Source organism: Phytophthora cinnamomi, assembly GCF_018691715.1.
Source record: "Phytophthora cinnamomi strain GKB4 chromosome Unknown Contig83, whole genome shotgun sequence".
NCBI lineage: Eukaryota > Oomycota > Peronosporomycetes > Peronosporales > Peronosporaceae > Phytophthora > Phytophthora cinnamomi.
In genome coordinates this window covers 399,018-418,554 of record NW_027151016.1, presented here as the reverse complement: position 1 = coordinate 418,554, position 19,537 = coordinate 399,018, and the positions used below count along the sequence as shown (strand labels likewise).

Below are 19,537 nucleotides of genomic sequence, written 5' to 3'. Positions count from 1 at the left end.
GCTTCTGTTGATCAACAGAAGCTGAACGCAGACAATGCGGGCAGAGGCAACACAAATGAATTTAAAGTTGGTTCATTAGTTTTGTTAGCTACACTAAACCTGCCTAGACATGCAGTTTCGGATTTCGGAGCAAGCAAGCTTGCTCCGCGCTTCATCGGGCTGTTCACTGTGTTGGCACGGCACGGCAACGCATACACGCTAGACATACCGTCTAGCATGCGCCTCCATCCGACCTTTTACGTCGGACGGCTGAAGCCATACCTGCAGCACGAGCCATCTAGCTCGGCTGACCCGAAGCCGCGGCAGGAGCCGAGGCAGAAGCGGAGGACTTGGCCTCGGCGACGAGCAACCTCTCCTCCAGCGCGCGGACGCGCTGGAGCAACCCCTTCATCTGGGTCCCCAGCTCGACCTGGATATTCGAGGCGGTCTGCGAGACCGCCGCGACTTGGGCCTTCTGGTTCGTCAGCTCCTGTTTCAGGGCGGCGAACTCAGCGCCCTGCACACGCTCCACGACGGTCACCCGGTCGTGGAGAGGCGCATACTGATCAGCCCGGGGCTGATCATACCCGGGGCGTGTTCCCACCCCCGCCACCGCCGATCCGTGACGCCCGCGGCTCAACCCGCTGGATTGTTGAGCGGATTGTTGACCATAATATCCCGAAAACGAACCCTCAAGGGGCTCGTTTTCGTATTCGTTGGAGAGGATTTCCTCCCCATCGAGATACATGGGAGCCGCGGAACGTCTTGCTGGAGGACGTTCCAGAAATGGTGAGGGCGTACGAAGAGCAGTACGCGCTGGCGCAGCGGAAGTAGTACGAGCGCTGCGATCATCGCCAGCACCCGATCCCTCACGTGCTAAGAACTTAGCACGGAGCTCTTTGAGACTCTCGGGCACACGGAACGACGTGTACCCGTTCAGGTCGCGGTCGCTCAAGCGGACCGCGCCTGGGAAGCACTTCGTGCACTGAAAGCCCTCGGGCACAGCGCACGGCACATTTGCCGCTTCCTCCGCAACGTGGAGTTGCTCCAGCTTTCCACGCTTCGAGTACGTCTCGAAGCGATCACGCGCTTGCTTAATCCGATCACGGTAAGCACTCGGTTTCTTGTTGAAGTTTTCAACAAAGGCGTTCCAGTTTGACAAAGTGCCTGCCATTCGGGCGCTTTGCTGCGAGAAGAGGTCTTCTTGCTTTGAAACCATCGGAGCTCATGAAAGAGTCCGATGTAGTAATCGCGCCTTTGATGCGTTTCCGCATCAAAGTGCAGCTCGGCAGCCACAGCGTCATCTCTGATGGCGCTGCATACGTACAGCGGCACCTCATTCGGAGGTACCGAGTTCCCAAACCGGTCCGCGATCTCGGACGCGGACGGCATCCATGGATCGCGCGCTGCACCTGCAGCGCGCGGAGAGCCTTGAGCTTTGGAATCGCGCGCTGCAGCAGCGCGCGGAGTACTGAGAGCCCCAGCGGAAGCGAGTGGGGTATCGCTCTCAGTACGCGAACGCTTCGAACTCGAAGCGTCCGATTCGTCCCCTTCACGCGGGCGAACGTTCTTGGCGTGAGGGTCGAGCGATTCGCTCGACACTGAGTCTTTGCGCTTAGAGGGCGAGTCCTCCTCGCCCTCCATGTCTTCATCGTCGTCGTCGAAGTCGACGACGTCGCCGTACTTCGCCTTCTGACGCTCGAAGTAGTCGTCGATGGAGAGATGACTCTCCACCGACTTCGAAGTCTTCTTCTCTTGAGGCGCGCTCATCGTTGAATGAGCGCGGATTTCTTCTCCAAACGCGGAGAATTGACGAGTGGTCAATTCCGAAGATTGACGTGCGGAGACCCCGCGCGTCTAACCTTAAGGGGGGGATGGTGTAACGGGGTTACACGTACAAGTGGCTACAAGCCACTTGTGAATTTAACACATAGGTTATCTGTTAAAAGTTTTGGATACTTCCTCACCTTGGTGTAAGACACACCGATGGATACATTGAAGTGGACCACCACAGTGAGTGGTCCACACATACCCAAAAGATCCTATTGGTAGAAAGCAGCATCTTTCTACCAATCAGAGACATGCATATTAGCGGAGCTCTGACAGCCAGCCGCTGCCAACCCTTTCATAGATGATAAACAGTTTTTAGCAGATCTTAGAGGAAGATCAATTTACAAACAATACAGTTCTCATTTTACCTTAAACTAGCTACTTGGAGTCTTGTCTAAGTTAACTTATATTTGTGTATTCAAATATAATTAACCTAAGTAATTACGAAGTACTTACGCTTCCTCATACACGTTGCGCAACGTGTAAGCTAAAGTAGTGAGTCAAGTTAGACCCACTACACATACTGGCGAGGTTTCTCGTCGCGGTAATCGCGGTTCTGGAGCCGATTGTCCCGGCCTCGGCTGCGCCCCGCTGAGTCACCCCAGGGTTGTCGGTTGGCGGACCGGGCGTACGTGCCTTCAGCGGCGACTCGTCGCCCCTTGTCGTTGGCTGCTGCGAGGTAGTCGTCGCTGCCGTCTGACGAGTAGCTGTCACCCCAGTCTTCGCCGCAACGTTGTGAGTCGTCGCTGCCGTGTTCACTTCCATCTTCGCTGTTGCTGTCGCCATCATATCTGTGGCGTTGTTGCTGCAGCTCGCTACGCGTGTCCCGCGTGTCCCGTCCATGAAGTTCGGCGACGATGTCGGCGACAGATGCTTCAGCTAGGCTCACGCGAGGCATATCGCGTGAGTCGTCGCGACGACGCTCATAATCTCGTTCGCGTCGGTCGCGACGGTTGTAAGCATCCCGCGAGTCGTCGCGGCAGCGGTCATCACGTCGGCGAGCGTCTTCCGAGCGCTCGTGGCGGCGCGAGTCATCGCGACGTCTGTCACCACGTCGTCGGGAGGCATCCCGAACTCGAGAGTGAGGCAGCGACGACTCGCGGGACGAATTGCGTTCGTCAATCTTCAATATCTCTTGGATCATCTCTTCCAACTCATGTATGTCTGAGATGCGCAGGTGGCACAGGCGCCGTTCGAGTCCTCGGTCGCCGCAAGTCTCGAGGAACCGCTTGACGTGGTCGCGTGCTTTGCGGCCGTTGCTCTCAAACCGAATCCCGGCGTTCCTGGCATAGCCATTGAGCCGGTTTAGGTAGTCGCAAACACGTTCATTGTCTTCGCGCTTGGCTTGAGTAGTAGCGAGTCTCCGCTGACTGGCTGAACTGGGAGCAATAGTACTTGATGAAAGCTTCGCTTAAGAGGCTCCACGTTCGCTTGGTCTTCTTGGGTAGTTGTCGGTACCAATGTAGAGCGCCGTCCCGAAGACTCAGCTCGAAAGGCATGCACCATTCGTTGGGCGATGCTCGCGTTCCTTTCATCTCGTAGACAAAGGCGCGAAGCCATTGCATCGAGTTCTCGCTCTTGTTCCTGGTGCCCGAGAACGCCTTGATCTGCCCCAGTGGGCGATGCGTCGCCACCTCGATCCTCGGAGTCGCGTTAAGCAACTCGGATTCGGTCACCTCACGGATTTGGCGCAGGTATTTGCCCATCTGCGCTCCTCCGTAAAGTCCGCTTCATCGTCCGACGATTCGTCGGTAGGCCCGCCGCGGCGGCTACTGCTCCGTCCTGAGCTGCTTTTCGTGCTCCTGGTCGATTTTGAGTCATCGGTGGTGCGTCCAGTGCGGTTTGAGTAGCCTGTAGTTGGTGGAGTCACCATGTGGGAGTTTTGAAAATACAGGGATCGCTCCCCTGACGCGCTAAACACCCCTCCGGTTGGTTTTCGGCTGAGGTTTTTACGGATTGCCCTCTTCGGAGTCATCGGCAGCGGCACGCTAGCCGGGTCGACCACTTCGTGAGCCGCACGAGTCTTCCGCGAGTCGTCCAGAGTGAACGAGTTCACGCCGAAGGCTGTGCGGAGTCGCTTCTTCCATTTCCAGAGCTCCGCGCCCGCTTCGGCCGGCATCCACCACTCCAGAGTCGACGGCGAAGGGTGCTCCAGAGGCCGAAGCCCCAATGCTTTCAGAAATCGTTCGGTTTCCTTCACCACTTGTTCGATTGTTATGGAACTCACTGGGCGAGCCAACTCGTGACACAAATCGGCCCAAACCGCTTGGCGAGTCATCGCTGGCTCGAATAGCTCACCCCAGTCGCTCTTCTTCATCTCTTCGTAAAGTCGACCGAGAACCTTGTTGGCCGCCGGCGTGTCACCGTTGAGTGGTGGCCGGTTACCGGAGGTTTGCTCGGTCACTTGCGTCGTCAGGACTGGTAACCTCGAGTCGTCGGCGGCGTCTTCAAAGTCTTCCAAGTCGTCATATGCTGGCCCTGGGCCATCCACATCATCCAGTTCATCCGCGAGGTTGCGCGTCATGGAGCACGCGTCATCGTCAAGCTCAACCGCGAGGTTTCGCGACAACAAACGCGTGTCCGCACTGCGTCTCGCAGACAGCACCGTATCTTCCGGAGTCTCGGGTGTCACCACCGCTGGTGCAGGCGCCTTCTCCTCCAGGTAATCGTCGTAGTCTTCATCCATTTCTTCGTCTTTGGCGTCGGATCCAGTCATCGAGTCGTCAAAGCTGACGGTCCGCTCAGCAATCGAGTCGAGGTGCGACGTGATCAGGGCCGCAGTCGAGTCGTCGCCACGCGTGCCGCCAGTCTTCATCGGAGTTGCTGGTACCGCTGAACGTGATCCTTTCGCCATCTTCTTCTTTCTTCGTCTTTTTTTTTCTTCTTTTTCTTGTTCTTGTTCTTCTTCTTCTTGGTTGCTCGTAAAGTCGATCGACCTGCCGTTGCACGAAACACAGAAAGTCACACCAATCCCGGGTCGCGGCACCAGTTGTCGTGTAGGATCACGCGCTAATTTATATAAGGCACAATTTCCCCACCAACAACACCCACCGAGTCACCGAAGACTCAATGGGCTTGTTAGGGTTAGAATCCGAAGGCCCAGGAACTTTCCCTTGCACCGGGTTGATGTTTCCCCTGTATACCGAGCTTCCGCTAGTCGACCGACGGAAGACTCAGCGTCACTAGCCACGAGCAAATGCTAGCACGCTCTCACACACAAAATATACCTCAGAAGGAAGGGTCCCGGCCTTTTACGGCGTGATACGAGGATGCCGGAGCTATACTCCGGCGGGAAGAAATAAATGGAGTGCGCTCTCGCTCCTCCAGTTCCTGGCGACGACTCGTCGCTACCAATACACCGGCCACTAACTCTTGGCCCTGCCAGGGATGAACACACGCTACACTAGTAGATGTGCCCACCGACAGTCATAATCCTACCTACCAGGTTTACCTTGAGCTGCAGGTCGTTCACTGCAGGCACCGGTGTCGCCCTTGCGTGGTTGGGAGGAAAAGCTGTTCTGTTATTGTTGCCCGAAGGCTTATCTTGTCTTCTCTTAAGTTTCCTATCGATCAATACAAATATCAAGTATAAACGCGTCCGTTTTGGACCGCCGGTTGTAACTCATGACTCTTCGGCGCTTTCCCTGCGACGCGGCGGCGTTACCGACGACTCAAACGGCCGCTGAAACGCCACCGACGACTGGGGACAGGCGCCGATGACTCATAAGTTCGGATCTTGCCAGTAGGTTCGCACCGTACTTAGCGAGCTGCAACCGCCCGCTCTTGACTTGGGACCGTCGACGAGTCATCGTCACCGGCCTATTTAGGCCAATCAGCGATCGGGGAGTTTGGTCCAATGACTGGCGATGGGTTGTGACTTGCCAGTTAGCGCCGGCGCTTCGAGTCTTCTTCGCCCCTCGTCCCGCCTTTGGGTTTTGGCTTCGACTTCATTTCCCGATACCACACAAGGCCAAGTTTGTCGACATCAAGGTGTGCGACGAAGGTGAACTCACGGTCACCAACGGCAACACGGCCAAGATCATGGGAGTCGGGACGGTCATGCAGCGGGTCACTTTGCCCAACGGCAAGGAGCGCGACATCCGCATTCAAGATGCACTGTATGTCCCAAGCATGAACAAGAACCTACTTTCGGTGCCGCAGATCAACCGAAGCGGACTATTCAAGGTGGTGTTTGATGGTGCTGAAATGCACATCGCACAGAAGAAGTCGAAGAAAATCGTGGCTTCCGCGGACCTGATCGACGGCCTCTACTGGCTCCGAGTCCCAAGCTGCGCTGCGAATTCGGTGTCCAAGGCGTCGGTCAACGCGGTGGATCTTCATGCGCGTTTGGGCCACGCGCCGAATGACGTTCTTCGGAAGATGGTCTCAAGTGGCATGGTGACGGGTGCGAAAATGCTGACATCGTCGAAGAAGTCAAGCCAATGTCGTGGGTGCCAACAAGGGAAAATGGTGCAAAAGCCCTTCCCAAGCAACCCGAACAAGCGCAAGTACAAGCCGTTCGAGTTCCTCCACTTCGACATTTGCGGACCCATGGAAGAAGAGTCGCTGGGTGGCAGCCGCTACTTGCTGCTCATCACAGACGAAGCCAGCGGCTGCATGTCGGGATTCTGTCTGCGAGCCAGGTCGGAGAGTGAAGGCTGCTTGCGCCGATTTATCACCAAGGTGGAGAAGCAATTCGATGCCAGGGTGAAGTTCGTGCGCCATGACGGAGCCAAGGAGTTCGCGACCAATTCGCTCTTGGCGTACTACGAAGACCACGGCATCGAAGTGCAGCCCACGGTTCGGTATGCGCACCAAACGAACGCGACGGCTGAACGCGCCAACCGAGCCATCGTGACCATCGGCCGCAGCATGCTTCACTACGCTGTGTAACGGGGTTACACGTACAAGTGGCTACAAGCCACTTGTGAATGTAACAGATAGGATTTATGTTAAATGTTTTGGATACTTCCTCACCTTGGTGTAAGACACACCAATGGATACATTGAAGTGGGCCACCACAATGAGTGGTCCACACCTACCCAAATATCCTATTGGTAGAAAGCAGCATCTTTCTACCAATCAGAGACATGCATATTGGCGGGGCTCTGACAGCCAGCCGCTGTCAACCCCTTTCATAGATGATAAACGGTTATAGGAGATTTAGGAGGAAGATCAATTAACAAAGCAATACAGTTCTCATTTTACCTTAAACTAGCTACTTGGTGTTTTATTTGATTTATATTATACTTGTAGACTCAAGTATAATTAATTCAAATTATTAATAAACCCCTACGCTTCCTCATACACGTAGCGCGACGTGTAAGCTAAAGTAGTGAGCCAAGTTAGACCCACTACACCTGGTAGCACTTTGTAGTCCGTCCAACGACCGACTGCTTGACGTTCGTACGCGGTGTACGAATGCGGAGCCGAGAACCACATGAGCACGGAGATGCCCATGGAGAGCTCCAACACGCCTGCAACGCATGTTGCACGCGCTGACTGCCCCCACCTGTCTGACCCAGAGTGGGAGGCCCTCCAACGACTGTCAACAGTCATTGGAGAAGCGGCGATAGCTACAATGCTGCGTACGCTATCGCCGACGGAGCAACATAGTGTTGCTCTGGGGTTCATCATGAAGGAGCAGCGTGATGCTGCTTCCTCAGTAACGGCGTCGTCAGGAACGACACCGCGTGCTCAATCATTGAAATTGAGCGTAAGCAACTACGTAGGAAGGGAGGGGGAGCCTCTCCTCTGTGGTGTAGCGGGATCAGCAAAATCTGCGAGATTGCTAGATCCAACTTCCCAACAGCGCCCGGACACCGACTAACGGAGGGGGTACTCCGATGATCCGTGATCAGTGCTGAACTCCTCACCTTGTGTACCCGTCGGTAGGGCTGGATCTTGCTCCTCTGGTAACTTCTGAAGAGTCCAAGTGTTGAAGTAGGAACGTCTTGGCGAGACGCGGGGATCCGGTGGAGCAGCGCGGAAATCTTCACTCTGCTCGCGGTTCTTGGTCCAGATCAAGTGATTCCCGACTTGGATCTGGCGGCCTAGATCTGGATCCGGCCGAGTGGTTGCCTTGTGGTGTGTTGTAGGCCCTTGTTGCGACTTGGTAGGTCGCCCTTTGTCGTACTTGCCGCTTCCTATAGCGGGATCAGGGTAGTTGAGAGTCTTGGATCACCCGGCCAAGTAGTTAACTCCGGGTGATCTGGGATCTGCACTTGTAGGGAGTTCACTAGGAAGGTTGATCTGGCCAATATATTATCCAGATTATTCAACCAACACTAGATCTGCTACCCAGTACCTTGCTGCTTCTTGGTGGGCCAATGTCGATCCCGATTCCAGGCGAAGGCGAAGGCACTTGCGTTGTCCAAGGCAAATTTGACTCTTTGGGGGGTGAGGGCCGCTTGCTGGCGCTTGGTAGTCTTGGGGTGCGTGTGGAGCCAAATCCAATCTCCACAGCGTACGTCGAGCGGGGCCAATATGCGTTTCCCCGCCGCGAGTAGACCACTTGAGCACTTCCAGGCAAATTCGACTCTTATTTATGGTTATGTCCAATCCTATCCCAAAATCCTATCACCCAATCCGAACTATCTTCCCATCTGTACCTGCCGGCTCTACGGACCACCTCTACCTTCACTGCATCGTCGCTTGTTCCCTCCGTTGAGCTGTAGCCGCCAGATCACCCACTGAGTCCCAGATCCGCCAGATCACCAGATCACCAGATCCCCAGATCCAGATCCGCTGATCTCCGAAGTGCCTTGATCTGGGTCGGTCTGCGTTGATCTGGGGTCCCTGTGCTGTTGCAACCTCCTTCCCTCGCTTTCCTCGTCTTAGCCGTCTACCAGAGGCTTGGATCCGCCCGGGCGTACGGGATCCGGATCCAGATCCACATGGATACATGTGATCTGGATCCACCTCTCCCAAATCCGCTTGATTCACGCTGATCCTCGCTGATCTTGAGTCCTTGGGTCGTCGCAAACTCTTTTCTCCACTTCGCTTGCCATTGCCACCTCTCAGAGGCCCAGATCCGCATGGGTGCATGTGATCTGGATCTGGATCCACCTGGGTACAGGTGACCCGGTCTGGATCCACATGGGTACATGTGATCCGGATCCCACCGTCCCTGATCTGGGTTAACTTGTCTTGCTCTGGGGTCCTTCGGCTGGCGTAAGCTCCATCCACCGCTTAGCGTATCCTAGTCATCCCTCAGAAGCTCAGATCCGCCTGGGTACAGGTGACCCGGGTCTGGATCCACATGGGTACATGTGATCTGGATCCAACTACCTCCGATAGTACGGATCTGGCCCTCTGTCGTATGTAGACGTCTTGTGTGTCATCTTGTAGTATTTCCAGTAGTCTCCCTTTGACGCCACACACATCTGACAGCCTCGATCCACCCACATCACCAGATCCCCTCGATCTGGTTTCTCGGGTGTCACTTCCGCGGTATAGTGACTCCGTCAAGATCCATCTTTTTGCCGATTGCTCCCAATCACCCCTTTCCCGGAATTCGCTTCTCCACAATCGCCTCCTGCTCGTAGTTGTTGCCGCACAACGGCATCACTGCGGGCACCTTTGATTTCTGCCCACTGGCGCGCTAGTGTTCCCCATGTCCGGCCCCGACCGAAAGTCGTCTGGCCAGCGCCCGGATCCAAGCGCTCCGCGTAACCGCCCGGATCTGGATCCACCCGATCTGACTGCTCCGACCGGCGCCACGCCTGAAGAACTCCGTCCGTTGAACCGGGCCCTCTCTACTCGCTCGGTCCAGCTCGTCGCGGATCTCCGAGCAGCTACGGCGGCCCGCGACACGGCCGAGCGTCAGCGGACCCAGATCTCCCGAACGCTGCTTCAGCAGACTCACGAACTGCGCGAGTTGGAACGCCTTTACAAGAATCAAGGCGAGGAACTCCAACGTCTCCGCTCTGAGGTCTCCGGCCTCCGTTCCGCCAGCAGCGACGTGAGTGGGGACCATGCCCAGCGGGTCGCGGGCCTGCAAAGCCAGATCACGCAGCAAACTGCAGAGCTCCAAGATCTGGGACGTCGGGTCGCTCGGCTCACGCAGGAGCGAGATCGACTTCGCGACAACAATGACCATCTCGCGAGTGAGGTAGAGTTGGCTGGCGCCGAGATCCATAATCTCCACGAGGAGCAGAGGTCGCTGGACAGGCAGATCGACCACGCCCAAGATGCGCGTGAATTAGCTGAGAGTGTCACGATCCGAGCGCAAGAGGCCCTCTACCACGCTGAGGACGCCCTACATGAGCGAGATCGGGCGGCCCGCGTTGCTTCCGCCCCAGATCAACTGGTGCAGGAGCGAGATCGCCTCATCCAAGAGCGGGATCGGGCCCAAGCTGCATCCACCGAGGCTGACCGTCGCTTGGGGATCACCCGCGACGAGCTGCAAGGCATCCGGGTGCTCCTCCGGCAGACACAGGCCGATCTCAACACCGCTCGATCCACCCAAGCTGCAGCCACTGCGGATCTGATAAGTACCGTGGAGGATCGGGACAACGCTATACTGGACGCAGATCGCGCACGATCTGAGCTCGAGGATCTCCGTACGTTCCTCCGTCTTGGCTTGAAACTCCTTGGCCGTGAACTGACGCATATCTGCCGCACAGGGGCGAGTTTGGACACTGCTGAGCGGACTGTGGGTCTGCTTGAGAGCCAGATCCATCAGATCCGGGAGCAACATGAACGCCTTCAGCTGGATCATGACACTCTACAGCGGAATCGCAATGCTCTCCGCTTGGAGCATGACGTTGCTCTCCAATGTCTGGCGATCGTGGTCACTGCAGTAGGTGCACGACCTCTCCCCTCTGACGAGTTGGGAGATCCGGCGGCTTTGCTCCGTACACTTCGAGAGCTGCCTCAGCCTCAAGAAGATCGCCAGAGCGCCGGCGAGGTCCCAGATCAGCCTGCCCCAGAGCATCTTCCCGCTGAAGCAGCCAAGCGCCCAGATCAGGAAGAAAAGCGTCCCAAGTGAAGTGGCGAGATCGCCGATCCGGAGCCCTCGAAACGTGCTCGCCGTGACTCCATTGCGGGGAATCGCGATTCAGCACGTCCAGGTGAGCGCCCACTCCGATCCGTGCCTAACCAGGGGGCCAAGCGTTCCGACGTCGAGATGGCTAACGATCAATCAGGATCGGAGCCAGCGCACCACCCGGATCAGGACGATCTGGCTGAAGAAGGCTAAATCGACGATGACGGCGGCTTCGTAGAGGACGCCAAGGACGGACCCGGAGAAGATCACGGCCACCCGGCGGCCGAAGAGGCTGACGACGAGAACGAGGAGGAGGAAGGCGAGGATTCCAGCGGCACTGGCAGCACCAACGATGATGAAGAAGAGGATGAAGAAACCGCCCAGATCACCAACGAGTTGCTCGAAGCCCAGACTCTGCAGGCGATGACTCAATCCCGATCCGCCGAGCGTCGTCGTCAGCACGCGTCTCCCCGGCGTGGACCTGTGATCGGTGGATCCGGTGGATCCCGGATGATGATCCCGACGATGAAGAGGTTCCTGGTACCAACCCGGATCCGGATCCGCGAGGGCCAAACCCAGCCCCGGCTAATCGGCGTCGTCCCGCCCGTAATCCACTTGCACCCGTCGCTCCATTCGGATCTGAGGCGCAATGTATCCCTGGACGAGCGCAACCTCGGATCTTGATCCAGGCGGACGTAGATCCCTGGATCTCAGAGGAGCTCGACAACAAGACCCTCGCTGCAATGCGGATCCAGGCGCTGTTCCCTGTCCTGCCGATTCAGCTGGGCTGGATCTTCCCTTATTTCGAGTTGGCAGAAGATCGGCCTCAAGTCGCCGACACCGACTTCTGCTGGGAGCTGATCACGGAGAACAACGTACGAGCTCTACTAGCCACGCGCCCCTGGGAAGTTCTTGAGAACTCAGATGGCGCGATCTCGTTTGAGACGGATGTTGGTGGCCGGCTTGGACTCGCGATCCGGCAATACCAGAGTTACGAAAAGGCAAATCGTCAAGCCTACTGGGAATCCACGCACTCTTTCCCGATCTTACCGGCATCGGCGAAGGCTTATCCCTGGCTGACAGTGTATCACAAGGAACGCAACAATCGCAGATCGCACGTCGGGAACCGCTGGAAAGGGTTTCTGCAGGTCTTGATAGTGGCCATGCAGGAGGGGTGGTGTGATCTGGACATCCTGTTGGATTCCTTCTTCCTCCACTTCCCCCGCCACCACGAGTCCGTGATCTAGTATCCGGGATACGAGTCTCGTCAAGCCAATATCAAGAACCGTCGTCTCAACCGCCTCGAGCCCACAGATCTGTTGGAGGCTCTTGACGAGTGTAACGGTGCTGACTCGTGGCGCAACCACTACCGCGACAGCGCTCAAGATCACCCGGCGCGCCAGATCGCGCGCCTCACCGACAAATTCTTCGGTGTCCACATTGCTGACGCTGAGTAGGGGCCGGACCCTTCCGAGTCGCCTCGGATCTTGGCCGAATCCACTACCCGATCGTTGAAGTCTCCCCTGTCTAGGCCAGATCCAGCTTGCATGTCTTATTTCATTCACCAATACCGCTTTTGCCATATCGACATGTTCCACCCTCGTCTAGCGATCTTCAGATCGGTCATTCGCCGTCTTGGTTACCCAGCTTGCACTGCTTCACATTGTCCTCACCTCAGATCCGGATCCACCTCATTCCGACATATTCCAATTCGCTTCGGATCCGGATCCACCTGATCCAGCCCCACTACAGATCCGGGGTCACGTGATCTATCCCTTCTTGCATCGGATCCACGCAGTACGGGCAGCGAAAGACCTGAATAAGCTTGATCCGGATCCACTCATCCCAGATCCGTTTGACCGAGATCCATATGCGCCAGATCCACCTGATCTTCGGCGTCTCGGCTTCGAGTTGTCTTGAGTGATCTGGGACCTTAGGCAAGCATTATCACCGTACCAGTCTTCAGTTTGCCAATATCTGACGCACACAACGCCAGATCTCCATATGCAATATACATCACCCATCCCATTAATCTGCAGCCACCCTGCAGATCCTTCTTCCAACACACCGCTGGAGTGACCAACTCACTCCAGCTGACCCCTGTCTCACTACTCCTCGTGAGACTGCATCACGCCAAACCGGTTCCGATTTGCCCGATCCCGCAAGAAATCGTGGAGTATCGCACCGCAATTGAGGTCTGTATCATCGGTCCATGTCGGTTCGTCGTACCCTCTCCAAAGCACCAAGAATTCCCTGTAGATCCGGCCATAACGAGTTCGTTTTCCTGTCCTCATGTCTGTAATCCTCTCCACCTCGTATTCGCCCTCGTCCAGATCTTGGATCCAGCTATCTTCAGGCAGCAGGGCTTCATCGAAATCAAGACGATCTGTATCCTCGACTGTCAGCCAGATCTGGGGGCGATCTGGGAATGTCTTCACCAGCTTGAGCTTGGAGACATGCACCACCGGGAAGAGGCGGTACTCTGTACCTGCCAACTCGATCCGAGCTGCATATTCGCCGATCTTCTCCGCCACACGGAATGGGCCGTGCCACAGGTGCGCCAACTTCCGAGCATACCCTTCTTTGATGCGATCCAGGTATAACCAGACACGGGATCCGACCTCGATCTGGTGCGGGTGCACTCCTTCGTTATGGTGGTCTGCCCGATCCGAGATCGCCTCTCGCAACTTCTCATTGACTTGCTCTCGTGCCTGTCGGTAATAGCGCTGGATCTGGTATCTCCACCTCCGAGGATCTCGATCCTGACGTCGAGTGCTGCCTAACGGGATCGTCGCCTCCAAGGTGGATCTAGGATCCCACCCATGTACCAGGTAGAACGGGTTTCCCCCCGGATCCGATCCTGAGCAGTGTTGATCGCGAAGGTAAGCCGTTCTGCGTAATCATCCCAATCACGTTGATCCAGATCCTGCACGTACATCTTGAGTGCCCTGGTCGCTGTTTGCACCATGCGTTCGGCTGTGCCGTTGGCCTGGGGGCGGTAAGCCATAGTGGCACGCTGTCGTTGTCCTAAGATCCGGTTGAACGATCTGAAGAAGTCGGACATAAACCCTGGCTCACGGTCGTGTCCGATCACTTCGCTGGCGCCGAATCGCCTGAACACGCACTCCTCGTATGACTCCGCGATCGTTTGTGCCGTTCTCGAGGCGCTAGCTTTGGCGATCACATACCCAGTGAACAGATCCACCCAGATCAGCAGCTCCGTGTTACCTTTGTAGAACTTGGGCAACGACGGGATGTGATCCATGGCTATGATCTGGAACGGGTAGGTTGCCTGGATGTTACCGGGTGACTCACCCTGGATCCGGGGTCGTCCCTTGCCCGTCTCGCAGTCCACGCACTCTCCGACATATTGCTGCACGCTCCGATAGAGACCTCTCCAGTGGAAGTGATCTCGGATCTTCTGATACGTGCGTCCGATCCCTTGGTGGCCACCTTCCACACTCGCGTGATAGTGATGCAGAACATCCTGTTGGAGTGTCTCCGGAATCACCAGTCGCATCAGTCCATCTCGTTCCGCCTCCGATCTCCTCGTAGGATGGCAGTAGAACAACAGATCACTCAGATCAACTTCGTAATCCATGGCAATATTGCCATAGGATCTGGCCTCATCCTGCGTCAGATCTTGCGCCGCCCCGACCAAATACTTCTTCAGCCCGGCGATCCACGCCTCCTCGTCCTGAGCTTGCCGGATCCGATCGATCCTCAGTTCTCTCACTACCTCTTCTTGTAGGACGGTAGGTGTGGATCTGGATCTAGCCTTCGATCTGGTGGTTGCTGGCAAAACTCGAGCGACTGAGTCGGCCTCCTCCTTCCTAACCACCAGTATCTCGTGCAGTCGATTCAGTGTGACCAGATTCAGCAGATCCGTCTCATCGTCGACCAGGATCCCGCCTTGTCGTTGGAGTGCGGCGCTCGCTAGACTATCAGCGCTACCGTTCCATTCGCGCTTGACGTGTACCAGCTCGTGATCGGGCCAGATCCGCAGCCGATCTAGGGCTTTTTGCCTTAGCAGTGTGAGCCCTGGTGCTTTGCAATCGATCTCACCTCTCACTTGGCGGATCACCAGGTTTGAGTCACCACAGATCACTAGCCTGTGCCGATCTTCTCCCTCGAGTAGGTCCATACACAGCAGGAGGCCGTGGTACTCGGCTTCGTTGACAGTCAACCCTTCAGCATAGCCGGATCTAGCTTTTACCACACTCCACTCGGGCAGCTTCCATAGGATCGCGCTGTAAGCGCCTCCACCACGTTTGACGCGGGCGGATCCGTCGAAGCTGACCACAAAAAGCTCTTCATCTAGCCGTACAGTCGGGATCGGTACTTGGATCTGGTGCCTGGGTTCCTTCTTCGGCGCAATCGCTATCAAGGCCTGATTCACTTGTGATCTGGGTGTGATGCTGGCGGCGATCGCCCCCAGGATCTCGTCTTCGCCCTTGGTACACTTGACGATCTCTAGCGTCCACGGAGAGAGCAGGGCGGCCCACTGTCCTAGGCGTCCTTGTAACCCCGGTGATCTGAAGAGCCACGCCAGTGTGGAGTACCTGGTCAGGACTTTGATCGGGCGGCCCACCAACATATTATAACCCAGATCCAGGATCCGCAGCAACGCTAACACCTCCTTCTCGATAATCCCATAATTGAGTTCATTGGACTTCAGCGTGCGGCTTACGAAGGTAACCGGATAGTGGATCCCATCATGTTCCTGCATCAGGGCTGCCGAGATCGCCCAATCATTTGCGTACACCACCACTACTGGTTGTAGACCAGAGTTGAAGTGGCGCAGGATCGGAGTCGAGGCAACCTTGCTCTTCAGCTTAGCAAACGCCCGGTGAGCTCGGATCCAGCGGGGGTCGATCTCGCCCAGACCACCCAGGCCCAGATCGCCTGTCTTCAGACTATGAGAGCTCAGATCCGGTATCTCCGGATTACGTGCTTCCAGATCCGGTATCACCAGATCAGGATATCCCGATGCTTGGAGTTCCAGCGCTGATTTGGGGGCTTCGCCTCCGTGTAGAGTCGACGCAACGCCGCTGGGGTGCAGATCACTTGGTTGTGAGGTCTCACCAATCGTGGATCCAAGATCACCAGATCCCAGATCCTGACTCGGTGATCCGATGTGATCTGGGGTGGGCTGATCCAGGTGTGCCTTGATCTGGGCCCGAGCTTCCGCCTTTGACATCGCGGCGAAGTCCACCTCTCGCAGCTCATACAAGATCGCAGCGTAAATGGCATAATCCTCGATAAACCGACTGTAATAATTTAAGCTTCCGAGGAACGACTGCATTGATCTGAGTGATCCCGGGAACGGCAAGTCCACCAAGGCAGATAGATCCTTGGGATCCGCCTCCAGGCCTGAGTTGGATACCTTTTGGCCTAGATATTCCACCTTGGCTTTGCCCCAGAAGATCTTCACCACACTAATCGAGATATTCCATTCGTCACACGCCTCCAGCAGATCGTCCACCCGTTCACACAAATGATCCCACGATCTGGCGGTCACCAAGATGTCGTCGATATAAGATCTACGTCCCAACACCGAAGGCTTGATCGAACTCTCCCGATCACTACTTGCCGGGTGCAGATCAGCTCGATGTTCGCTAGATCTGGATCTACTCATATCAGATCCGGTCCGGCCCGATCTGGGATCACCCGATCCGAATCGGCCGGATCCGGGCTTACCAGATCCAAGTCCGTCGGACCTAGATCCACTTGATCTGGGGAAATGCTGGGTCGTACTCTACAGATCACCACTCATCCGGCATCGACCAACTCGAACTTCGTCAGATCCGGGTTGACCAGGCCGAACAGCTCCAGATCCAGATCCGCCCGATCCGGGCTTATCGACTTCGTTTCCGTCCAAGCCAGCTCCCGTTGATCTAGGCGGAAGACCACTTGACGTATCCAGATCACCATGCTCCGGGGCAAGATCTGCTCGATCGTCGTCGGATCCGGATCCGCTTTTGTCAGATCGCGGGATCCGGGTGAACCCATATAGCGCATTATCGAGCATCCGCTGGTAGATCTGGGGGGCGTTCTTCAAGCCAAACGGCATACGATTCCACTCGAACAGACCGAACGGGGTGATGAAGGCAGAGATCGCACGAGCCCGATCTGTCATGGTCACCACTCAAAATCCGCTTGCCATGTCGAGAGAGCAGTACCAAAGTACCTTGTCCAGATCTTCGAGCAGGTCGTTGATCAGGGGCATTGGGTAGATCATCAGCCTAGTTAGACTGTTAACCAGCCGATAATCCATGCACAAACGTATATCTACGCCGTTTTTCTTGATGATCACCACAATTGGGGAGGCCCATGGCGAGATCGAGGCCTTGATGATCTGAGCTCCGAGCAACCCTTTGATCAGATCTGACAGCTTCTCGCGAAACTGAGGCGCAACCTTACGCACACGCTGGGCAATGGGCCTCGCGTCGCCCACATCGATATCACAAACTACGCCACGGGTGGCGGGGGGCAACGCATTGCCTTTGCCGATCAGCAGGTGTCGGCGCTTCCAGATCAACCCGCGTAGGCGCTCGATCTCCTCCGGTGCGTTGATCTCCGGATCGCCCACTTGTATGTCCTCGATCTTCACGTCTGCCGTCCCCACCGTGACTTCAGGCAGCACCGCCATCTCGGCTTCGACGTCTTCTGCATGCAAATCGCCACTCTCATGGATGCAGACTTGCTCGTCCTCGACCGGATCCGAGCCAGCCTGATCTGCATTAAGCGGGTTTGTAGCGGCCGTCGAGCCCGGTGCTTGGTTGGCCTCCTGTCTCATTCCGCCGTGTAGATCCTTGCCCTTTCCTGCTCGGTCATCACTTGATGCGTGTGTGCCAGCTGGATCTGCGTCCTGTCCCTTATCACCATATGTCAGATTTGCAGATCCGCCCCCTGTCTCTGGGTGATTACCACCCTGATTACTCTCCGATAGGACAACGGGTTGATCCGCCTGTCCCACGCCAGCTGGGTCTTCGGCACCTTGCGCGTACAGCGTCGGACCTTGATCGGTGGGCACCTCGCCTGGTCCCGTCGATGGATCTGGGGATGGCAGGTCCTCGGCGGCTTGCTGCGGGTCCTGATCTGGCCTGGGCATGTCCGCTAGCGCATGATCTTGGTCATCTGACGTCGTTGTCGCCTTCAGCGCCCAAATCCTGGGGGGTTCGCACACACTGTCTGGCACCACCTTCGGATCTGGCCGTCTTGTCGCCAGACCGCCCCGGCCACACCCACCACCGGGTGATTTGGCTTCAACTGGGGTGATCTGGGCTCGCGACGGCTCGGGGACCACCTCCCACTGCATGGCGAGCGTCGAGCACCCGGACGCCGCTGCGGTTGGGACTCCTTGTGTCTTGTCGCCCACGGCGAGGCCTGGATCACCCTGGCCTGGTCCCGTCGCGTCCTCGGTGTCGAGATCCGCGCTCTTGCAGGTCTTGGGCAGCCTCGCCGTCTGTGGATCTGAAGGTTCCACGGATTGTAAGGCTTGGAGGTACAGTGTCTCAGTAGTCACCTGGGGCACATCACCCTGGACCGCCTGCGCATGTGGATCTGGTTGTGGTTTGTTCCGACAGCTCTCCAGGCCCCGCGATCTAGTTTCAACGGGCTGCGCCCGTGGCAGATCCGGCCTCCGCAGTATCGCGCGCGGCACAGGGTACTTGGGACGCTCAACCATCGGCGGCGGCGGGGTCCGTGGGGGATCTGCCTTCGCGGGCCCGGCTTCAGTGGTGGCCTGCAGGGCGAGGTTCTGCCACTCCAAGTAGCGGCGGGATCCGACGGTCACGAAGCCCTGCAGACGCGGGATCCGGTCGCCCGCGAGCCACATGCCGATCCGCTCGTCGCGACACAGCACCAACTTCTTCTCACCGACGTTGGTGATCTGAAGGTACTGTGTCTTGCCTGGTCCTTTAGTCACGGTCGGCACCCACAGATCTCCGCGTGTAACCCACAGCTTGTCTTGATCCGATATCTGCAGGCGCAACGGAAGCTCGACGGACTCTCCGGCACCCAGCTGCAGGTGCTGATCCAGCCTCACGAGCCTAGCCTTGTCATTGTAGAGCTGTCGCCTTCCACTGAGCTGGATCCGGACCTCGTCGGGCAGGCAGAGTGATCCATCGGCCAGATCCAGCCGGATCCCGGCCGGGACCATGAAGTCCATGCCCAGGATAGCTTCTTGGCCAGACAGATCACCTACCCAGATGTCGAAGAAATACACCAATGATCCTGCTAAGGTAATCTTGATCCGAGTTCTTCCTTCCGTTGTGTAGACATTGTCACCAATTCCAACGCATTCTTGACTCTGGCTCCTGTCGATGTAGCACCCAACCTTACGAGCAAAGGCGGTGTCCACGATGGACACCTCGGCACCTGTATCGAGGAGTAAGATCGCCTTCTCATTGTTGATCTTGCCGGTGATCTTGGCTTGTCGGAACCACTTACCCGGTGAATGTTGTTTCCAGTAGCCCCGAGACTCTCCTGGAAGGAGATCTGGCGACTCCGGATCACCGGATCGTCGATAGGCCTCGACGCGGCCGGATCTGGGCGTCTGGGATGTGGTATCTTCTCCATCCGCGGGCCGGAACCACAGATCTGGATCCTGTTGCTTCCAGTACCCCTGCGGCACCTCCGGATCCAGATCCACGGTCACCGTCGCGTCGGATCTGGCAAAGTCGTCGACTTGATAGAGACTTGAGACCACAGCAGTACGTTTCCCATGTAGATCAC

The 19,537-nt window shown here is 56.7% G+C and overlaps 5 protein-coding genes across 5 annotated transcripts; 1 reads left to right on the top strand and 4 right to left on the bottom strand.

Annotated features, from left to right (window-relative positions):
• Positions 1-277: 277 nt before the first annotated feature.
• On the bottom strand, positions 278-1,749 carry IUM83_11291 (uncharacterized protein; the record flags this gene model as incomplete). The annotated part of the gene is made up of 3 exons (XM_067935840.1): positions 278-496; positions 1,392-1,450; positions 1,500-1,749. 3 exons carry the CDS (start codon positions 1,747-1,749, stop codon positions 278-280), a joined length of 528 nt encoding a protein of 175 aa, XP_067784994.1.
• A 574-nt stretch (positions 1,750-2,323) lies between these two features.
• On the bottom strand, positions 2,324-4,624 carry IUM83_11290 (uncharacterized protein; the record flags this gene model as incomplete). Its single annotated transcript, XM_067935839.1, has 3 exons — positions 2,324-3,092; positions 3,313-3,416; positions 3,491-4,624. 3 exons carry the CDS (start codon positions 4,622-4,624, stop codon positions 2,324-2,326), a joined length of 2,007 nt encoding a protein of 668 aa, XP_067785021.1.
• Positions 4,625-5,850: 1,226 nt separating this feature from the next.
• IUM83_11289 (Retrovirus-related Pol polyprotein from transposon TNT 1-94) lies at positions 5,851-6,753 on the top strand (the record flags this gene model as incomplete). The annotated part of the gene is made up of 2 exons (XM_067935838.1): positions 5,851-6,572; positions 6,750-6,753. 2 exons carry the CDS (start codon positions 5,851-5,853, stop codon positions 6,751-6,753), a joined length of 726 nt encoding a protein of 241 aa, XP_067784924.1.
• A 2,659-nt stretch (positions 6,754-9,412) lies between these two features.
• On the bottom strand, positions 9,413-16,103 carry IUM83_11288 (reverse transcriptase; the record flags this gene model as incomplete). The annotated part of the gene is made up of 4 exons (XM_067935837.1): positions 9,413-9,932; positions 10,074-10,537; positions 13,111-13,606; positions 13,735-16,103. 4 exons carry the CDS (start codon positions 16,101-16,103, stop codon positions 9,413-9,415), a joined length of 3,849 nt encoding a protein of 1,282 aa, XP_067784923.1.
• Positions 16,104-16,946: 843 nt separating this feature from the next.
• Positions 16,947-19,448, bottom strand: IUM83_11287 (Eukaryotic/viral aspartic protease, active site; the record flags this gene model as incomplete). The annotated part of the gene is made up of 1 exon (XM_067935836.1): positions 16,947-19,448. One exon carries the CDS (start codon positions 19,446-19,448, stop codon positions 16,947-16,949), a length of 2,502 nt encoding a protein of 833 aa, XP_067784920.1.
• Between the last annotated feature and the right edge of the window lie 89 nt (positions 19,449-19,537).